This window comes from Hippopotamus amphibius, chromosome 2 (assembly GCF_030028045.1).
Source record: "Hippopotamus amphibius kiboko isolate mHipAmp2 chromosome 2, mHipAmp2.hap2, whole genome shotgun sequence".
NCBI classification, from domain to species: Eukaryota; Metazoa; Chordata; class Mammalia; order Artiodactyla; family Hippopotamidae; genus Hippopotamus; species Hippopotamus amphibius.
This window is the reverse complement of record NC_080187.1, coordinates 25,030,294-25,052,958: the sequence shown is the minus strand read 5'-3', so window position 1 is coordinate 25,052,958 and position 22,665 is coordinate 25,030,294. Positions and strand designations below refer to the sequence as shown.

General features: G+C 43.0%; 1 protein-coding gene across 1 annotated transcript; it reads right to left on the bottom strand.

The window, feature by feature from the left end:
• Window positions 1-1,500: 1,500 nt before the first annotated feature.
• FRRS1L (ferric chelate reductase 1 like) lies at window positions 1,501-21,168 on the bottom strand. The gene is made up of 5 exons (XM_057719819.1): window positions 20,833-21,168; window positions 9,711-9,795; window positions 7,515-7,653; window positions 4,218-4,464; window positions 1,501-1,823 (listed from the first exon to the last, which is right to left on the bottom strand). Exons 1-5 carry the CDS (start codon window positions 21,068-21,070, stop codon window positions 1,651-1,653), a joined length of 882 nt encoding a protein of 293 aa, XP_057575802.1. The 5' UTR covers window positions 21,071-21,168; the 3' UTR covers window positions 1,501-1,650.
• Between the last annotated feature and the right edge of the window lie 1,497 nt (window positions 21,169-22,665).

Below are 22,665 nucleotides of genomic sequence, written 5' to 3'. Positions count from 1 at the left end.
CAACCAGTGTAGCTTAGAAGGTGACAAACAGGCCATCCTCAGCCAAGGCTGGAGGGCTTGGTTATGAGTCAGGTGGAGCCAGGGACTTGAATCGGATGACTTGAGTTTGAATCCATCACTCGCTTGATGTCATTCCATCTCTCTCCATCTTCGGTGAGGATCATTTCTCCTCCATCCCTCAGATGCACACGGTAAATTGTGCAATGTCACAGAACCTGGATGTTTTCCTTATTTTTGTCCAGTTCCAGAAGAATCTGAAAGCTTTCCCTACAGGAGAGGTGGCCTTTAACCTCTGACGTGATTCCAAGGATGGCATTAGAAATTACAAGTTGCCAGTGTCGTTTAATCACAAAACTCACCAAGTTGGAACCAGCTTTAAAGCAACAGGATGGGGAGTTGGGGCGGGGGGAGCCAGAAGACTCCAGAACTCTACAGTGGAAATGCCTCAGCAGCGTAATTATACCCATAGACTGACTCTTTTCCTCTAAATGGGCTGTTAACTCAAACAGTTGGAATAAAGGAACGTTTGGGTTCCTTTGAAAAAAGGAAATGCACTAAGTCAAGACATTATTATAAATTATGCTGTCAATCCAATTTACAAGTGTGAACATTTGAATGGATACTCTAAGTAAATTCACTTGATGGGTCGTTTCCCATTTTCTAATTTAAAAAAAAAGTCATCTTTAAAATGTTTCTACTCCAAATCTCCAGTCTCTGAAAATGTTAATTATCAAAATGCCATGACTATTCAAGATGATTTGTCCATCATAATACACATTTAATCATACTCAGTATATGGTGACTTTGACAACAGAATTAGCTATAACCACAAATGAATACCTTAATCTAGTAGATACAGTCGTAGTAGAGTCCAAATTCTAACTTCTAAGAATGCCCATACTTTTTTATCATTAATATAATTTTATATCTTCAGGAACACTCACAGTTCCATTTCTAATCTTTCCAAGCAGCAATAAAAAATGTGTTCTCTTAGCTACTTACTAATTGAGAAGACATTTCAAATAAATATGAACCATCTTCATATCACTATTATCTCCATCATTCTCCTCATTAGCTGTGTAAATATCCAAATGCCTTCATGCTTTATGAAAATTTGAAAGTTCTTCTGCCTAAAAGGCTGACTGTGAACTTGGGCCATCCAGTGAAGTTCTCTTTAGTATTATTCCAAGTAACTCTCTTGAGCTGTAGCTGGAAGAGTAAAGGTTGTTTAGAGACATAGTTTGTAAGCCTAGCTTTCTCTACCTTGCTATGTGTTATCTGACCAAGTAGCCAAGGCTATGTGGCATAAGAGTCATAAAAAGGAAGCCTTCCTGGGTCTCAAATCCCATTCAGTATGATGGCAATTATAATTTTCATCAAGCCAACTCAGAGATGTTGGGAAGCTCAAATAAGAAAACATATTTGAAAGCGAGTGCTTAGAAAAGTTGTGAGTACTTTCCAAAAGTATGGGGTCATTATTAAACAACCCTCTTTGATTAGAAAAGAAGCTTGCTCTTCCTTCCAAAAAGCTGAATCATACGAGTCTCTTTTTTTTTACATAATAGAAGCTAAAATTATACTGCATATTTTTTAAAAATATACTAAAGACTTTCCAATAATGCATTGAATCTGTTGGCTTTGCAGCTGTGGTTAAGGGGTTCCCATCAATAAGTAGAAGGTCAGGGCAACAATGAGAAGCAGACAGAACGGAGAGGAGAAGGTCTGATAGGCAGCTGATGGCATAAAAACGTCCTCATACTTGTAAATACTGACAACGCGCTCTGAAGTCGGTGGTGAGTCTATATCATGTCGGGTGATAGAGCCTTTAAAGAAGAAAGAAATAAAAAGGAAGCGACAATAGAAAAAAGGTACAGCTTTAAAATGATACATGCAAACCACAGAAAAGCTAAACTTCAAAGAGCAAGAGCTACTATTCTTTTTCAAATACAGTTTGTATGTGTGGATCATTAACAGCTCCTGACCACACGGACTCCCTTGCAGCTGGAAGTCCATGGGGTGTAAAGTGGTAGCCTGCCCAGGCCAGACCAGAGAGGGTGTGGTGTGCTGTGTGTCTGGATGTCTGCATGTCTGTCTGGCAGAGTGGTGTGGAATGGTACAGAAAGTGAGACGATTCAGATCCCAAACAAGTCTTTGGATGGGAAACATTTTTTGACCTGGTTAGACGAGAAAAGTGGGGAAAGGCTGTATGCAAAGGCTGATTAATAAGCTGAAACTGATAAGAAGGGCCTGACCTTTTGATGAACCCACATGAAACCTGGGTTAGGGAGACTAAGGCACATGAGCTCAGAGCAAAGGTCTCCTTGGAAACAGGGCTCCGAGTGAGGGTTTTTTAAGGTACTAAATGCTAGGGAAGCTGTGCCAAACTTGACATGTCAAGCCCCTGCTCTGGCGTCCGGGCTGGCCCCTGTTAACACAAACCAAACTCCTCAGGCTGGTGAGAGTTTTTCTCTCGACTGATCCCATTCCCCTCTCCTCCCTCACCTCAATCACTGGTCACCTACATGAATTCCCAGGCTTAACCATGTACCTCCAGTTCATTCCTTTCTTGAGGGAAATCTAATCCTGTGCTCTCCTTCAAGCCGCAGCTCAATATTTAACCCCTTTGAAAGTCCTTAAGAGGAGGGATAGAGTGTGATCACTAGAGAGGTGTTAGAAGAGTGTTTCATGAGACAGGAAAAGCCCAAGTCTGTCTGTGGGGTAGGAATGTGCCTGTTTTGTTTGCAGAAAGTGAGAAGAACAACAGAATCCTGGAGGGCTTAGCAGACAAAGCGGCCTCAGACTCGGGGAGGGCTGGGAACGCTGGGCTATTACATCGTATACCTAAGAAAATGACCTTCTGAGGTGTGGCACTTTCCAGCAATTCGAATTCTTGTTTTCATTTAATCCTTATAATCATCCTCCGAAGTCAATATTATTATTATTATCCCCATTTTGGATACACAGACATTGGAGATCAGAATTTAAAGGCTAGATACAGCTACCAAGAGACAGAACCAATACTCAAACCCAGAGTTACAGATTCCAAATCCCATCATTGAAGATGAGTTCATTTCTCCAGCCTTAGATATAGTTTATTTCCCAAGGTACTGAGAGTACTCAAAGATATAATTGCAGATCTGCTGTTGGTAACCTGGGAAATAAGCAGATGGAAAAGGCGTCATAAATCTGGAGGCATCCAAATGTTTTCCCAACTAGAAACAGGCAAAAAAAAGGTATAAAGTCTCCAATCAATCGATGGGAACAATTTGAAGGAAAAAAAAAAAGATCAGATTAGGAAACAGATAGTTGATGAGAAAGATGTAATTCCCAGAATGAGTTCTCATACAGGGATTGAGAACAGCTCACTTCCACCCTTGGTCAGGCCATCAGGCGATGAACCAGGAGGAATGCTGTAGACAGAGCGTAACTTGATTTTAGCAGCCTCTCAAAGGCCTTATGATATCCTTGGGTCACTGCTGGGAAATGCTGAAGAGCCTTGCAGCCCTAAGTGAGGTCATCAATGGACCAACTTGTTAGAAACCCAAACTCTCAGGCCCCACCCTAGACCTACTGAAAACTGCATTTTAACAATATAGCCAGGCAATCCCTACACACATTAAAATTTGAGGAGTAATGGGATAAATAATAGGATAATTTGGTAGATTTATGACCACCAGAATAGTCAGAAAGTGAGTGTCAATCTCCAGAGAAGTCACCAGAGGCCCTTTCCTGTTCAGTACTTTTCTATTTAGAGCAAAGGAGTTATGAGTACTCGGCTGATTTTGAAGTCAAACAGATTTAGGTTTGAATTTTAGTTCTTCCATTAGTTAGCTATATAGCCTTGAGCAAGTTCCTTAATCTCTCTAAAATGAGGATGGTAATTCCTACAATTCTGGAGGACATGGTGAGAAGTAAATGACACCACTGTGAGAATTAGAGTCCATACACCATATACAGCAGACATATGATCTGTTTCACTAAGCACATAGCTCATCATATTCTATTTTGTATATCTTGCTCTAACTATGCATGTATATAACTTGTCCATTTCTGTGTTCAGGTGTATAATAAGTCCATTATAACCTTCTGAAGGCAGGATCATCTCTCCTTTCTCTCTTGCGTTATGCAAAGTGCGTATCACTCTCTTGCCCAGTAAATAATGACTACAAGCACAGCAATGTCTGGTGTTTAATTCAGATGCCAAAACATATGCTTACCCTGAATGGCTGGACCCCAAGCAAACAGATAATACCAACTCAAATGCAGATCGACAATCGTTTCGTCTCTGGGAACATTCACAGGCCGTTTAAATCTGCAGGTGACCCGATTGTTCTCAAAAACTCCTTCTTCATCTCTGGCAGGATTTCTCTGAATCTCCTTTGCCCACTGGCCTACGTTATAGAAGTGCTGTATGCGGACCCTACCGTTGTCGTCATGGACGCAGGCCATGACATCGTCACCACCCTAACACGAAACATGATGGAGAAAAAAGTCAAAGGTATGTCTTCGGAAAATTTTTCTGCTAGAAAAAAACTGCACTCTGAAATACACAATCCATTAACTCTATAATTGGAAGCGTTCCCACCACCACCACCAAATTGTTTTAAGTGCCATTAAAAAATCTTTAACCAGGGACTTCCCTGGTGGTCCAGTGGTTAAGACTTCGTCTTCCAATGCAGGGGGTGTGGGTTTGATTCCTTGCTAGGGAGCTAAGATTCCCACATACCTCGACATACCTTGAGGCCAAAAAACCAAAACATAAAATAGAAGCAATATTGTAACAAATTCAATAAAGACTTTAAAAATAGTCCACATCCAAAAAATCTTAAAAAAAAAACTTTAACCAAGTGACCAGAGTTTGCATCACCACAGCTCACATTGAGTGCCTTCTGATGTGTCATTTAGAGAAGAATACATCACCCGCTCTCTAGCAGTCCTGCTGAAAACACAGACACAAACCTGATCGTGAGCAAGCAATCAGAGAAACCCAAATTGAAGGTCATTCTACCAAAAAACTGGCCTGTAATCTTCAAAAGGGTCAATGTTATAAAAGACCAAAAAAAAAAAAAAATCCAAAGAAAAGCTAAGAAATTATTTCAAGATAAATAAGACTAAAGATACAACTAATGGTGTTCCTAGACAGACTTCTGAGTCATAAAAAAAAATTTCCATAAAGGACAGTATTAGGACAAAGGGCGAATTTGAAAATGGACAGTATATTTGATAATACTGCTGTATCTATGTTAAACTTCCTCAATTTAATAAACTATATAATGAAAAAGAATGTCTTTGATCTTAGCAGATACCCACTTAAATATTTAGGGTTAAAGGGTCATGATATCTTCAATTTAACCTCCAACGTTCCCAGAAAATAATAAAAATAGTAAGTAGTAGCAGTCAGAGTTGTAGCAGCAGCAGCAGCAGTAGACAGAGATAAAGCATATGTGGCAAATGTTATTGTTTGTGAAAAAGTTCTGGAACCAGATAATGGTGATGCTTCCACACCATGAATGTAATTGATGCCACTGAACTGAATACTTTAAAATGGAAATTTTAGGTTATGTACTTTTTACCACAATAAAGAAGTTACCATTTGGTGAATCTAGGTGAAATTATATATATACTATATATAAACTCTTACATATAGTATATATATAAACTCCTATATATATATATATATATAGGAGTTTATGGTCCTATTCTTGTAGCTTGTCTGTAGGTTTAACATTTTTTTAAGAAAACAAACCAAAAAAGTTAAAGGTGTTCATCAACTATCACAAATGCACCCCTCTGTGGGGATGCTGTTGACGGGAGGCTCTGCATGGGTGGGGACAGGGTATATGGAAATTTTCTGTACCCTCTATCCAATTTTGCTGTGAACCTAAAACTGCTCTAAAAAATAAAACCTAATAAAGAAAACAGTAATGCATCATTTCAAAAAAAGTTAAAGGTTATTGAAAAGGGGTTCCATTTTGCTTTTCCTGTGCATCAGGTTTTGAAAATTTTTAACTCTGTGCTTCTTGGAGTGATGGGGGAGAAAAGAGAGACCTATATTTCAAAGGCCTCTAGATAGCAAAATATCAGACATGAAATCTGAATGCTCCTCACTCAACTTCCCTCCTCTGAGCCCCCTAATCTTAACAGCTGCACCATGAGTGCAAATGCATCCCCGGACAAGAAATGGTCAATGTGCACTGCAAGCCAGCTTCTGGGTTGGCACACACCCGCTGTTTCTCCTAGTGACCCTAAAGTAGGAGATAAGTGATATAGGTTAGTATCCATGCAGTCTTACCAGGTGGACCCCTTGTCTTACAGCCTGTACTGAGAAGCTCATTCTTCTAGCAACCTCCCCAAGAACAAACTCACCTGAGCTCTGATGGCTTAGCCCAATCCCCCAGTCTCGTCTTACTGCCCACCTACAACCTCTGTCCAATCCACCAGCAAAGCCTGTCAGCGTTACCTTCAAAACATCTGAAATCTGAGCCCTTCCCACCACTCCTGCTGCTGTAACAAAGGTCTGAGCTGCCCTTCTCTCATTGGAAGAGCCTCAAAACAGACCATGTGAAGAGAAGCATCTTGTAGAAAAAGCAGCAGCACATGCAAAGGTGCAGAGGCCTAAGAGAGCCTGGCTGTTTGGGAAGCACCTTGGCACAGCAAATGGCAAATGCTGAGGCCCCAGAGGAAAGAGAATGCAGCAGAGGCACAGAGAGAAGCAGAGGTAAGAGACGGTCAGCTGCCTGGGTTCCTGCCTATTCCTAGTCACAGTCCTTTCTGAGGTCCAGATGTGTTCTTGCCCACGCATACTAAGGAGGACTGAATTGTTGGACCCAATCCTTCACTCCCCTTTTGCTGTATGATGCATATACACCTCCACAAGCCCTCTTGCTAAAGGGAGCGTACTTCCCTGCCCCTTCATTCTGGGCTTGGCCGTGTGACTTACTTTGGGCAGTGGAATGTTATTAGCAGATGTGATGTGAACACAGGTTTGAAATAGGCTTGGATGGCTCTTGCGCTTCTGCCTCTGCCATGAAAAAAACATGCCTACTGGTTCCAGAATTATTAGAGAACACCTGAATCCAAGCCATGGGCTGGAGCCAAGCCCAGCTGAGTCCCAGCCAATCCCCACACATGTGAGCAACAAATAAATGCTTCCTGTTATCAGTCATGTAGTTTTGGGGGGCTCTCTTGCAGCATTACTGTGGAAATAACTAATGCATACAGGTACCACGAGACACCTTGCATTCTCATAACCAACCCTTCCTTCTCCATTTAAGCTAGCTTGAATTTTTTTTAACTTGTAATCAGAGAGCTATAACTAGTATAATTGTTATAATGCTTTGATCAATTTAGTTGCTTTACTTTGAAAAAGAAAATCAAATGCCAGAAATTGGCTTCTCCCATTTAGAAGTGGCATCGTTAGCTTAGGGAAACATAACCGTGCCCATTCTCTAAAATCTAAAGTAGCAGAGCAAACTAAAGACAAAAGTTAGCTTCTATCATGCTTTGCATCTTACCATTTTCTTGTCTGAAGAGAATCCAACTGCTACCCAACCATCTGTGTCTGCACTCAGCTCAAATTCCACATCAGCCCCTATCATCCGGTAGCTAAGGAAGTAGTCACAGGTCTCTGCATTACATCCCGGTTTGCCATATCTACAGGATATATCAAAACAGGTGTTACTGCTTCCTCATTCATTTACTCAAAATACATTAAGAGAACACCTATGTGTCAGGCAGGAAGCTAAGCAAGATTAACAAATAAATTAGATCTTTGCTATCTGGGCTCTCAAAACCACAATTTCACTCAGGAGAGACCGTGGAGATGATCTGCTCCTCTTTAACTACATGCAAACTGAGGTCTAGAGAGGGGCAGGGACCTGCATAGTGAACCAAGCTGCAGCAGGACTGAACCTGGACCTCCAGGCCTAGCCAGGGTTCTCTACATCTTATTAGAGTTCCTCGAATATTAATTATTACTGAATTATTTCTGAATCCCTTTTAGAGAAAAAAATTCTGAGTTAATAATTTAAGTTGCCAATTCTTTTCTCTTAAAAATTTTCAATTAAACTACAAAATTAAACTAACAAAAATGGACAAATTAAATATAGATTAAACTACAAAACCAGGAACTTTTAAATTCATAGCATTCACGTGATAAATGATGTCATTTCACTGAAAGTGACTTTCTGCATACCTGCATGAAGTGTGTCTGATTGGACTCTGCAGGGTCTTTATTTTGAGCATGTTCTTACTTCTAGACACGACTCCACTCTCCTCCACTTTTACCTACAATATTTGAACTGCTCCAAAACCCTTATATATACAAGGCAGCAAACGAATGCCTCATTTATTTCTGTTTACTGGGCGCGAATGCACCATTTATCTATAAAATTTGCCTTTGTTCTACTGGGCTACTTGGTGCTAACACAATTCAGACACTAAAGTATAGAAGACTGTAAGGTGGTTATCCAGGTAACCAGATTATGCATTTGTTAATCTGTTGAAGGAGCATCACTGAAATGAAAACATGAATTTAAATTTTCTTCCAGAGGACTTGTGGATCCTGTAAGGATCCGCAAGCCCTAGTTTTAGGAACACTGCTTTACACCGTTTTCAGAAATGACAGAAAATTGTAGCAACGGGTGTGATAATCTAAGCTCAGATGGAAGGTATCTGAAAGTACAGGATGCAAAGCTGCTAGGTATTGATGGAGGAGGGAGACTAGGCACATGTAGCTCTGCAGGCAGACACCCTGAGCAGCTGGCAAGAGAGGTAAGGAACTGGGGTGAAAAAGCTGAAAGGGGCGAGGAAAGCTAAAAGAGGGGCGAATGGGCCAGAAAGCAAGTTTCCTTGAAGCCAGCAGGGCACTAAAATTCCTTCCCTTCTCAAAAATATCTCCTAATCACCAGAAATATTCATTGTTGGCTATCTTCCTCAATAATAGCATCATTGGATTTTTTTTTTTAATTCCTTAGAAATACCCTTGTAATCCAAAGAAAACGCAAAACCCCCATATTCAATTTTTTGTCCTCGGACTTTGAGCACTGAACCAAAAAAAAAAAAAAAAAAAAAAAAATCAAAACATTCAGTGCAGTGGCCATCAAAATCTTTACTCAGGGACAATTTGTTTTAGGAAATAAAGGATTCAAAGAAAAGGAGGTTTTTCAACAAAGCAGAGCTGTCTAGACAGGAGGCCCACTGTCTACACTACTGTTTTCTAGCTCCAGCCCATCACGTCTTGACAGAATACTGCTAGTAATCAGGCAGGAACTCACTAGATCTGAGACAACCAGCTAGTCACAATAATCAACATGTAATGACTAGTTAGTATCATACAGCTATCCATAGTCATGACCATTGATTTGAAAAGGAATCAGGTCTTAGGCACATCTATTATAGCCTGTCCCACCCACATCCCAGTGTACTGTGATTCTTCTACATACAGCCAACTGGTTAGACACCTGAGCCAACAGCGTACAGTCATAAATGAAGAACCAGAGAAGAACGTTCTAGGGCCAAGGGGCATGCTACAGCTCAAGGCCTTGAAGACTGAAACCTGGGGTGGCCGTCAGAAATAAGCCACATCCCTGCTGAAGTTATGAGGGGTACAGGCCCCTGGTCAGAGTGAACTGCATGCAATTTAAATACTACCTTGAGAAGTAAAACCAAAGTCTTGGCTTTAAAGTCATCCAACCCGCAGATCTACCAACCTAAAGCATCCCTTAGTTTTTCCACAGTCATCCACTTTGATTTTGGCAAATGGATCCACAGGAGGAGCAGTAGGGAAAGGGTAACCTGGCCAGTGAGAATAAATAATGGTTAGAAAATCCAGCAGCGACATTTCCAATGAGAAATGCTTCTTTTTAGCAGGTTGGCTATTGTCTGTCTCTGGAAATGTTCAAGCCCTCAGAAAAGGGCTTGCTTGAAGCCTAATCACCCCCTTCATGACAGGCAGGTGTGGAACACACATCTTTGAACCCAGCCTTACGTGTTAACTGAGAAAGGGCTTTTTCTTCATTTACAGGTAAGGAGCCTGAGGCACTGAAAGAGGGCATGATATCATACCCACTGGCTCACCACTGTCCCCTGGGAGTGTGAAAATCACAGCTTTATACAATACACATGCTCTAAGAGAAAGTAAACAATGAAACATTTCTATATTTGATAGCAGAGGTTTTCCATTTATATCTACAGGTATAATAGGATTTTTCTATTTCTCTGAACTATTTTTCATTAAGCTGTATAGAACATTTTCAAATCTCACTAATTCTTTAAACACATCATTTCATGCATCTTCCTTGTAAGATGACTTAACATCATAATGCATTCAACCACACATCAAAGGGAAGCCTGCCTTATGCATCCAGCTTGTGACACAAATATTTTTCTTCCAGGCTATTCACTCCCTGCACGCAGGGACCATGTGTGATTAATCTTGTATTCTCTGCCCAGCACAGTGCTTGGCATGGGACATTGAATAATTGTCAAATGAATAAATAAGATCACCCATAGAGAGTAGGCGATGCAAATACACTTTAAAAATTATTTCATTCGTTTTTCTTTTCTCACTATTCTGAAGTCCTTTCCTCGTGATTTGTAATTTTTCAAATGAGGTTTTGTTTACTTTGTTTAATTAATTTATTTTATTTATTTATTGGCCGCATCGGGTCTTTGCTGTACATGGGCTTTCTCTAGTTGCTGCAAGTGGGGGCTGCTCTTCATTGTGGTGCGCAGACTCATCTTTGTAGTGGCCTCTCTTGTTGTGGAGCACAGGCTCCAGGCGCGTGGGCACATGGGCTCAACAGTTGTGGCTCATGGGCTCTAGAGCACAGCCTCAATAGTTGTGGCGCACGGGCTTAGTTGCTCTGTGGCATGTGGAATCTTCCCAGAGCAGGGCTCGAACCGGTGTCCCCTGCATTGGCAGGCGGATTCTTAACCACTGTGCCACCTAAGAAGTCTGAGGTTTTGTTTACTTTGTTTCATTAAATTATACTTTAAGAAAAGCCACCAGCAGACACAAACTATTACATTTAGAATGGATAAACAACAAGGGCCTACTGTACAGCACAGGGAAGTATATTCAACATTCTGTGATAAACCATAATGGAAAAGAATACAAAAAAGAATGCATGTATGTGTATAACTGAGTCACTCTGCTGTACAGCAGAGATTGGCACAACACTATAAATCAACTATACTTCACTTATATAAAAAAAAAAGCCACTAGGCCACATTTTCCTGGTTCATATCTGTGCACTTTGGACAGTTCATTTCTACTACCCTAGATGTTGATCATATACTAAAGTACGGCCCTACCTTTTCACCATCTTTAAGTACTTGGGCCAAATGCACTACTTCTTCTATTTTCATGCTTATTTTATGCTAAGTCCTAAGTCCACTTCAGTACTATAGACTGAGTCCCACCTTGGATAAGTTTTTTTTTTCCTCTTAGTATTTATGGAGTTCAATGCTACAAACTATGTTAAGCATCTTCCTATAAGTTCTTCCTCTTATTTCTCACTACAATGCTGTGACTATTTTTTTCTCAGAGTATTTATCCAGGAATGCAATGACTACTTATGTTTGTAAAATTCTATAGGTATCTGAAAAAGACAATGTCTTATAATGTTGCTTCTGACTGAGGTTCACCATCTTCTTCCATTATCCTTACTACTTCGTAGCATCTACAATAATACATCAGTATATAGCAAATTTCCAGCTCAATAAATGCCAGTAATTATTACTATTGGATTATTATTACTATTAAATTTTTAAACTAATCATTAGGTAAGATCGTCTCTAGAAGAAGAATGGGTTTCTAAGCTCCAAATAAGAGCACGTTTTGGAACAAAGCTCACTTACAAATGTATTGAACTAGTTTATTAGTGTTGGCAAATGGCTTATTTCTTGGGCTTTTCCAGCACTGATTTCCTATTATCTTATATGCTTCTGAATCTTAGAAAAGAACTTATGTTGTCAAATGAATTTGGGCATCATTTAATAATATCACACTTTTTTCTCATTTTGTAAAATGTTTTATAATAAAGAATTTAACTGGTTTTTGTCCCTGGTTCCTGGGAGGGAGACTCTAAGTCCTTGGAATTTTCCAATAGGTCTTTGTTATTCGTGAGCCCCTTGGGATCACATCTGAGTTTATGCTAAGAGGTAAGATGACTCAGGATGGGGACTGGTCACTAGAAAGACCAACTGAGTGATCAGAGGTTTGGGGCTTTGAGCCAGCCCCACCTCCAGAGAGGGGCTGAGGGGCTGGAGACTGAGTTCAGTTCTGTAGCTAATGATTAAGTCAACCACGCCTAGGTAATGAAACCCCAATAGAAATTCTGGACACTGACGCTCCGTGCGACTTCCTGGTTGGTGAACACACTAATATGCCTGGAGGGTGACATGTCCTGATTCCATGGAGAGGAGTCCTCTCCTTCCAGGACAGGACATGGAAACTGCATTTGTGAGCTCCCCCAGACCCTGCCCTGCGTGTGTCTTCATTTGCTGTTCCTGAGTTGTATTCTTGATACTACAACTGTAATTGTGTGTGTAGCCCATTCCTGAATCCTTTGAGACATTCTAGTGAATTATAGAACCCGAGAGGGGTGTGGGTGGCCCCTGGATTGGTAGCCAGTTGGTCTTGTTGTGGACCATGTCCTTTAACCTCTGGAGTGATTAGTGCCAGAACTGAATTTCAAGATATCAACTGGGGTTGGTATCAGAATATAAGCAGAGCAATATTACATTTTTTTCCTGAAATTAAATGATGTCACTATTTGGAATAACATAACTCTGGACCATGTGCCAATATTTAAGCTCCTGTATCTCAGCTACAACCCAGCCTCTACAGCCAGCTCTAGGATGAGCTGGTACTCTGCAAACCACATTTCTCCTTTGCCAGCTGGCTAGGTTCTGCCGAAAGGAAACATTAAAGGGAGGCTGAGAGGCAGGAGGAGGGAAAGACCATGTGTTCCTGTTTGACTGCTGTCCAATAAGCAAGTCCTCAGCAACTCTACTTCATCCTTGCGTTGGCAGTTGGTTTGAATTTCCAGCTTACTTCTAGACTCCCAGAACCAGCCTTATCAAAGGAATCAGCATCAGCTGGGCAGAGAGCCCATTCTCAGAGGAGGGACTGTGCCTCTGGGGTGGGGGTGTGCGGTCCCTTGTCTGAGCTCCCAGGTGCTCATAACCTCCAGCTCTTCTCTCTGCTCCCTCAGCCCCAAGGCCGGCAGCTGCGTCCCACAGTGACTGTCTCTGAGCTCCCTTTTTGCTTCTGCAGCCCCCCAGCATCTCCTCAGACAGTTCCCTGGGCTGGTCATCCTGTTTTAAAAAAGCTTAAAAAATTGGTTTCTGTCTTTCTGACTGAAGCTTGATGGGTAGAGACTAAGTATGTTAATCCTTGAATACCAACACAATGTATTTGTAAAAGCTGTATCTTATTAGCAGTTATCATCTGAAAGCCTAGAGAATAATGACGTTCAGATCTGTTTTACATGCACTGTACAATTTTACTGGAAAATTATTTCGATTGTAGAATTTTAATTTTTAAGTACCCTAGTTGCACAGAATTAACAATATTTCTTGGTTTATGGAACACTCCATTGAATGGATATACCATATTTTTTTATCCTTTCGGGGGTTGACAGACACTTGGGTTGTTTCTGCTTTTTGGCTATTATGAATAATGGCGCCATGAACATCTGTGTACAAGTTTTTGTGTGAACATATGTTTTCAATTCTCTTGGAGTAGAATTGCTGTCATATGTTAATTCTAGGTTTAAGTTTGTGAGGAATTATCAAACCATTTTCCAAAGTTGCTGCACCATTTTATTGGGTTGGCCAAAAAATTCTGTAAGATGTCCTGGGAAAACCTGAACGAACTTTTTGGCCAACCCAATACATGCTTACCATCAGTGTCCTGGTGTCGGGGTGGGGGGGTGCTTTTTTTTTTTTTAATTATAGCCATCCTAGTGGGTATGAAGTGGTATCTCATTATGATTTTGATTTGCATTTCCTTAATGACAAATGAGGCTGATTATCTCTTCGTGTGCTTATTGACTATTTGTATGAGGGTGAGTCAAAAATTATCCGCATGCTGGCTGTAGAATTTACAGTTTTAACATAACTGGAGTGGTGCAGATAATTTTTGACTCACCCTCATATATCTTCTTTGCAGAAATGTTTCTTTAGAGCCTTTCTCCATTTTCAAATAGGGTTAGCTATCTTTTTATTATTGAGTTGTAATGTATTCGCTTTTTAATCTCTGCTATGTCTAGGGTTATTTCCCCTTTTTTCCATTCCTAACATTATCTGTCTTCTCTCTTTTTCTCCTGATCAATCCTGCCAGAATCCCATTGTGACAGTTAATTTTCTGTGTCAACTCAGCTGGGCCAGGTGCCCAGATATGTGGTTAAACATTATTCTGGATGGTTCTGTGAGCGTGTTTTTGGATGAGATAAACACATAGCATTTTCAATCAGTGAACTCTGAGTAAAGGAGATTGCCCTCCATAATGTGGGACGGCCTCATCCCCAGCAGAAGGCCTGGACAGAGCAAAAAGACTGACCTTCCCCAAGCATGAGCGGCGTCTGTGGCAGATGGCCTTCAGACTTGAACTGCAGTATCAGCTCTCTCCCGGGTCTCCAGCCTGCCAGCCGGCCCTGCAGATTCTGGACTTGCCAACCTCCAAAATCACATGAGCCAATTCCTTAAAAATAAATTTCTCTCTCTCTGTCTCTCTGTCTCCTTCTCTCTCTCATCTGTATATACACACACATCTTATTGGTTTCGTCTCTCTGGATAACCCTGACTAAGCCATTTATCCACTTCATTCATATTTTCAAAGAATCACTTCTGGCTTTTTTGATCCTCCTTAGTGAATATTTGGTTTCTATTTCATTAAATTCTACTATATCGTTATTATTTCTCTCCTCCTACTTTCTTTAGAGTTATTCTCTTCTTCCTCTAACTTCACAATTTTTTTTTTGACATTTCTCCTTTTCTTATATCCACACTTAAGCCCAACTATTAACTGCCTCTAGGGGTTTCTGCCTGGACATTCCACAAGCAAAGCAATTCCAGACGCCCAACACGGAGCTCCTCCACTCCCAAATGCTCTTCCTCCTATGTTTTCTATCTTAGTGCAGAATCCCACCACCCTCCCCCAGTCTCCCAACCCTGAAACCCTAGATTTCTCCACCTGGAACATTTCCTCCATCACCATTCCTTTCATTCCCACCTCTGAAACCTGAGCCTGCTCTTGGCTACTGTACCACCTCCCATCTGATTCTCCCACTTCCCTTCTAATTCTTCCACCTGTGAGCCAGGTTTCTAAAACAGAAATCAGATCTTGTCACAAGGTGGTTTGAAGACCTTTACTGACCTCTCCCCACTCCCCTCCTATCTCTCCTACACTCGCTCATCTTCCTTAGTCCTGAGATGTCTGGGTTAGACACTGAGACATGGCCAGCTTCTGCTTCTCTGCTCCCACTTTTTATTTTCCTAGCGAAGTGTAAGCTGATTTACAGTGTTGTTGCTCCACACTTTTTTATTACTGGTTTTTGTTTGTTCCTTTCCCTCCACTTTCCATTTTAGTGCTTTTTTTTCTCTTTATCTAAAATTAAAATTTGGATTAAGACCAAATAATATTAGTTTGAAGCAAAAAAAAAAAAAATCTTTTTTCTCCTTCCCTTTCCTTCTTCTCACATGTGCCCTGTAAACCCCTCCAAGAACTATTCTGTTTTGGAGTTTGAAAGCTATTTTTTCCTCCCTTCAGCTATTCCTATAACACAAGAGGCACTTACTTTCTTGGTTCATTCTTCCAGGTTCTCAACATGCTTTTGCAGTTTCCATTCTTGTCCAACTCACAGCCACTATCTGCTCCTCTTCTGCAATCCCTTGAGCCTGTTTTGCCATACTCCACTGGGTGGTTAATGGCTTCTGGTTTGCTATTTATTGCTTCTAATTAACTGCTTGGATCACAGCCCTCAGGTATTAATTTGGTACTTAATTTCTTGAAGTTTTAACCAGAAATTATCTGTTCAAATCTCTGAGAGCTGCTGCATCAGGCTCCTTCTCTTTCTGGACTGCCTGAATCATTTCTGCTTATCAGAGCCATATAAAGCAGCAAAAATGTCAAGGGACGTCGTAAAGTGGAACATTCCACCCACGTGGAGCCTGTTTAGCAAAGCTTTCATTGTGCCCCTCCACCTCTCAGGAACCTGCAGTTCCCAGCTGACTACCCCCATCAATTCCAAGCCCCTCCCTTGCCCATAAAAATGCCCCATCTTGTCAATCCCGCGGCATTTCCTAGCGCAGGTCAATAGGGACCCTCTGTTCCAAATAGGCTGGACACCTCACACCACCTTATCCACAAAGTCAATCAACAGACCCACACAGTTCTCTGCTACTTTCTAGCTGTGTGTCTTTAGCTACAATAGTTAAATTTTCTGGGGGTCAGCTTCCTTAACTCTAAAGAGGGAAGAGCAGTAATGTCTAAGTCAGAGTGTTGCTAAAAAGATTAAAGTTAATATGGGTACTTAGAACAGTGACTGGCACACAGTAAGCACTTATTAAAAGTTAGCTCCAATTAGTGTTATTATTGGGCTAGATTCATGGAGATAAACTAGATGTAGATTATTTACCTATAAATTACTTACCCTTTCTGTGATTTTTTTTTTTTTGGTTTTATTCTCCTGCTCCACACACAGTATATATACACTGTTTCTACTTTTTCACTGAACAAGGTGACACTATCTTTGTTTAAACCAAAGTACAAATGAAGAGATACTATAGTATGTACCCGCGTGTGCGCCCGCACCTGCATGTGGTCTTTTTATTCTCAGTACATATACAGGCACCTCAAGGGGAAAAGCATCCCAAATGTTTATGTGTATGGTGATGACTTATGTATTCACATACAATACATGGTAGACGTAGAAGAATATAGGCAGATGAAGGAAGTCCTGCCCTTCCCTCCACCATCTGTCCTTCTCTCTATTGCCTTACTAGCTCTTTCCAAAGATGGGAAAAATTGTGGTCAGAAACTCATTGATCGTGCCACATTTTACAAGTGGTCAGATTACTATGCCTTAAAGATAAGCTACCTTGCACGGTGCTCCTCTTTGCCTTCCTAGGTAGGATATGGCCCAAGGGCAAGCCCGCTACCATCATCCGTGTGGCTGGCTGGAGAGATTCAGGGTTTGCTCCTCAGACCTGGCCTGTAGATCTCAGAAGCAGGGAAAATGGAGAATGAGGCTTCACTTGGGACTTAACCCTAAGCCAATGCCCAACTCGATTTTTTTTCAGAGAACCCTCAGAATAGGAGGTTTGTCCCTAATCATGTGGTAATCTGTTTCATATTCTACTGTTGTTCTGAATATATAGACTCTGGCTTGAGAACCTCAAGGGGAAAAGGTATGAGTAACAGGATTCAAGCACCAGGAACCTATCCAAACTCTTAACTACAGAGAGCACAAAGGGTCACGGCCGGGTTAGATGGTGTGCTGTGGGAAGATATATTGCCTAATGGCAGGGGATGGGGGGAGAAATCAGGGAAGGCTCCCTGAAAGAGGTGGCATTTGAGCGGGGACTGTAAGGATGAGTAATATAGGCTAAGACAGTGGAAACCTCCAGGAATTCTGAAAACTAGCATCATTAAACCAAAACATAATTTAAATATAAAAAAATGAACATGTTAGGGGGTGATTAGAAACATCAAATCAGTCAGTGTTCAGCCTCTGGCCTGGGGTTCTTGGGCAGTTTGGACACTGGAGAAATAGTCTCTGGACAAGGAGGGTAATGGTCACTGGGCTCACGCATAGTTTCAGTGAATTCTCCATCCCCACCCCCATTATTCTAATTCCTTTTTCCTTATTTCATACTACTGGGCTACTTTTTCATTAAAAACTCAGTTTGTTGGCAACTTTAAACCTGAGAAGGGGGTATCCTACATAGAGAAAACAACCCAATCACTAGAAAAAGATAACCCCACTTGTACTGATGAAAGAATAGTTTAAATGTACCATTTCCACCTCTTCCCTTGCCACTTCCTGCAAAATTAACTGGGTTCCCTCCTTCCTTTTCCACTGAATTCATCCCAGGAAAATCTATCCATTACCTCTCGTTTCCTGAATCCATCAACTATTTTAAGTCTTCACTGGGCCTCCCCATGGCATGGGACACTCTTCCTGATGTCCTCTTTTCCTTCACCTTCTGGGTGGGATACCCTTCTGGGACATTTCCTGGTACTGCTTCTCCCTCTCTGGCAGTACCCTTTTAAGGCAGTGTCACTGATTATTTCTAAGGATCTTGGGAAAGTCTCTACTCAGGACCCACAAGGCTAAAGCCTAGGCCCAGAGTAATCTCGTAGAGGTGCTTTCCCTGAAGGGCTCACCCCACAAACATCCCCACTAGCACCCACCAGATGGTTGTAGGATCAGCCTTTGAAAGTAAGTGAAATGATCAGAGAAGAGTAGAATGGACAGCGAAAGCTCAGAGTGAGGGAAGGGGGAGAGCGAGAGATGGCTGTAAAAGAAAGTTGGGTCAGAGAGAAAATTCCAGGTAAATACATTGAAGCTTCATCCAGGGAGTAGGCTGCAACCATCACAGATTTTTGAGGGTTAGAGCCAGGCTTCAGGTTGTATGTACAGAATGGGTGAGAGTGGCAAGCAGACAAACTAGGGATCTGTACACATATCACAGACCCTGCTGCCCCTGTGGGGTCACCTCACCTAAGTGCCCTCCCCCTTCTGTCTCACCAAAGTCTCTCATACTTCCTGGTTCAACTCCATGAAGCCCTCCTTTGGGCTGCAGACACCTGATGTCCATGTCCATAAAACTGCCTAGACTATACAACTAACTTCCTTCTCTCTGTATATACAAACTGACACAGAATCTGACCTTGTTCTCCATTTGTTAGGTGCATGTGCCTGATGAGAATATAATTTCTCACATACCACCTCTGAGTCACCTGCAATGTGCTAGTTGGACTATCAACAGAATAACTACGTATTATATACTTTCTAAAAGAGATGGATTTTGTACTGTTTATTCTTTTACAGAGTGACAGATTCTACTTCTGCTTGCTGTCCCCCTACCACGCCCCTGCATTCTCTCCTTCTCCCTGGAAACACGGCTGCCCAGCTAGCAGACTCCACTTTCCAGTTTCCCCTGCAGCTAAGTCTGTGATTAGGTTCTTGCCAAAGGAATGTGAGCAGCAGTGATTTGCGCAACCAGCCTAAAAGGAAATTGTCTGTCCTGAACTTCCTCTCTTTCTCCTTTCCTCAAGCTTGAACCAAGACACGCAAGCAACCTGACTTCCACACAGATGAGGACAAAGCCTTAGAGGGTAGGGGAACAACAACTGGGAAAGAACCTAGGTCCTTGAATGACCTTGTGGAACAGAGCTGACCTACCCGCCCAGTCCAGCCAGACTGATGTGAGAGAAAAATAAACTACCTTATTTAAGCCACTGTATGTTGGGGTCCCTGTTTCAGCAGCTAAGCATCTACTCAACCAATATATTTCCCCATATCTATTTCTCCATATAATACAATAAGTCCAACTTTTGAATTGGGCATATTACTTCCCAGATAAAGGCTACATTTCCCAGCCTCTTTTGCACCTATGTGTGACCATGTGACTAGGCTGTCGCTAATGAAGTGTAAGTAGAATTGTTACATGGGGCTTCTGAACAATCTCCTTATAAAGTACTCAGTGACCTTCTTGTTCCCACTTCCTCTTTCCCACTGTCTGGTAAGTGAACATGATGGCTAGAGATCAAGCAGCCATCCTGGGCCATGAAGTTACATGCTAAGTGTTGTGAAGAAGCAGAAGACCAGGATGAGTGTCTCTGATGACCAGTTCTAGACTGCCTACTTCTAGATTTCGCCACATGATGGAGGAACTTCTATCGTATTTAAGCTATTAATGTTTGTTTGTTGTAGGTAGCTAAACTTAATCTTAAGTAACAGATACATCCAGCATCATATCAGCTGATGGGACACACAACATTTCAAACCCCAACTTGATTCTTGGATATTCCTCTTAGCAGAAGAAAAATCAAATCAAATCACTTTCCAAACTGCAGAAGTAAGAAGCGAGTTTCCATTCCTTCTGAAGAGAATCAGCTTGGCTTTTGGGCTCACTGAAACACTGCCTCTACAGGGAGGTCACTGAGGGACAAACCCCCAATCTCTGGGCCCAGCAGGCCCCAACAATGGTGGCTCACACTAGGGGTCCATGACATGTGGGAAAACAGTAAAGAAGTGGGATGGAAGTGGGGGAGGAGATGTGACCCAGCTCTCACCGCAGGGCAGTGAGCGGAAACAGAAAGCTGAGGTTGGGCCACTAGCCACTGCAAATTTAGGTCAATACAGACAGGGAGGAAATAAGGCAACGTCTCTCTTTAAATTGGGATTTCCGCTTCCCACCAGCTGCTGTGATCTCACACACCCTAGGTCAGCTCCTCCCTTACCACCCCAATCCCTGACAGAAACAGAAGGTGGAGGTCAGATGCGGAAAACTGGGGGAGCCTAGACTCAGCCCCACCTGTCCGCAGCTTCGCAGGACCTGGCTGACCACCTCCGTCTCGCGGCCTCAGTCTCCCCACCTGTAAAGCCAGCGGCGGGCGGAAGGCGCTGACAGCTCCTCGGACCGCTTCTCCAGGTGGATGAGGAGTGTGAGCCACGCGCTCGCCGTCCGGGCCTCGGCTGTGCCGCCGCTGCCTGGATTCTCATCCTAACCATCTCCCCGCTCCCCGCCCCCGCCGCCTCCATCCCCCATCCCGGCTCTCCGCTCCCGCAGCCCCTCATCCGCCCGCAGCCTCACCCTCCTCGGACAGGTAGCGCAGGTCGTAGAACTCCCCCGCGAAGGTGCCGTAGGAAGAGTCGTGGCGCGGCACCGCCTCGTCAGCGCCCGCGTCCCCCCGCGCGCGGCCTCGGGGTCCCCGGCCCCCCGGGCCCGCGCCGTCGTCAGCGGGGCTGGCGGCGCCGGCGGCGGGCCCGGCCAGCAGCAGCAAGAACAGCGGCGCCCAGGCCCCCGGGCGCTGCCGGCGCGCTCGCGCCATCGCCGCGTACCGATCCCGCAGCCAGGCCGCTCGGGCCGCAGCGGGGGCGCCGCGGGCGCGGAGCCGGGACTGCGCCGCCGCCGCCCCCGCCAGCACGCGTCAGCCCCCCGCCCGCAGCCCGCGCAGCCGCGGAGCCGCCCGCACCCGCCGCCTCCCGGCCTCGGTCTGCGCATCCTCGCTTGCGCCCGAAGCCTCGCCTTCTTCCTAGCATCCTCTCCTCCTCGCCCAAACTCTGTCTCTGCCTCCGTCCTCCTCATTTCTCCTACCTCCTTCCACGAGTCTCTCACAGACACAGATGTGGCCCTTCTACACTCTTGCTACTGCTCAGAAAGCGGTCCGCGGACCCGCAGCAACAGCATCCCCAGATGCCAGCACGTTAGCATCATTAATCTCGGGTCCCCACGGCAGAAACAGGAATCAGGATGCATTTTACCAAGATCCCCGGGTGACACCAATGTACGTTCACATTTAAGAAGTGCTCCCCGGAGGGTACATCTTGTCAGAGTCACTGTCTGTCCCACCTTGTTCCAGCACTTTTTGTTTTATGTAAAGCACTTACTATAGCCATTATTTCTTGGGATCGTCACTGAAAAAGTTGAAATAGCAAGATCCCCACTTTATAGATAGGTAAGCTGAGGTCCTTAGAGCCAGAGGGAGACTAGAACCCAGCTCTGTGGGCTGGATAACCCCTAGGCTTTTGGAGCGTGGAGTCAGCAGAGGCTGCCGGTGCCCTTGCCTAATGTGCCCCCTTCAAAAGCAGGCAGCTGCTTTACTGTTTCCCCACAGCAAGCATGTACAGGCCTTGGCAGGCCCAGACTGTGAAATTCCTGACTTTCCCAAATCCATTCCTGCCGCTTGCAATTCACTTCTGGTTAACTCAGCCATTCATTCATTCATTCATTCATTCATTCATTCATTCACACCAAGGACTTAACTACGTGCCAGGTCCCCTAGTTCTTTCCTAATGATGGTTTTGGAGTGATAACACATTGGAACCACTAAGCTGTTTTCTGCTAGAAAACATGGATACAATTCTTTTTATGCTAGTATTGCAGATCCAGCATTCTAGCTTGCTTTTAAATTTTATTTTATTGCATAAACAAAGAAAATAATTATGGAGGCAGAAAAGCATACAGGTTTCAAATGTAGGCCCGGAAGTTGGGCTGTGTGGGGTGGTGATCCGTAACCTCCACGATGCAATGGAGACAGGTAAGATGATAGAGGTGAGGATCAATGGTATTGAAAATTAATACCGTTTATAGTATTGAACCCTACTGACAATGAATGAATATGCCTATGGTTAAGAAATACAAATATTCAAAAGAAACTAGTGATTACAACCTTTTTTGGCCCAGGGGAGATGGGAGACCGGGGGCTGTTGTGGAAAGTGAGAAGCTCTGTGTGACCCAGAGGTTGAATGCTCGCTTTTAGGTATCGGTTAACACTGATGGTGGGTTGTCCAACTGGAATTTAAACATGTTCATCCTGACAGGTGATTCAGGTATAATTTATGGAAAGCTTGGGTTTCACTAGGTCTCCCAATATACCAGTTGTTGTAAGAAATAAATCAGATTTACTGCTTAAAAAAGGTAAGA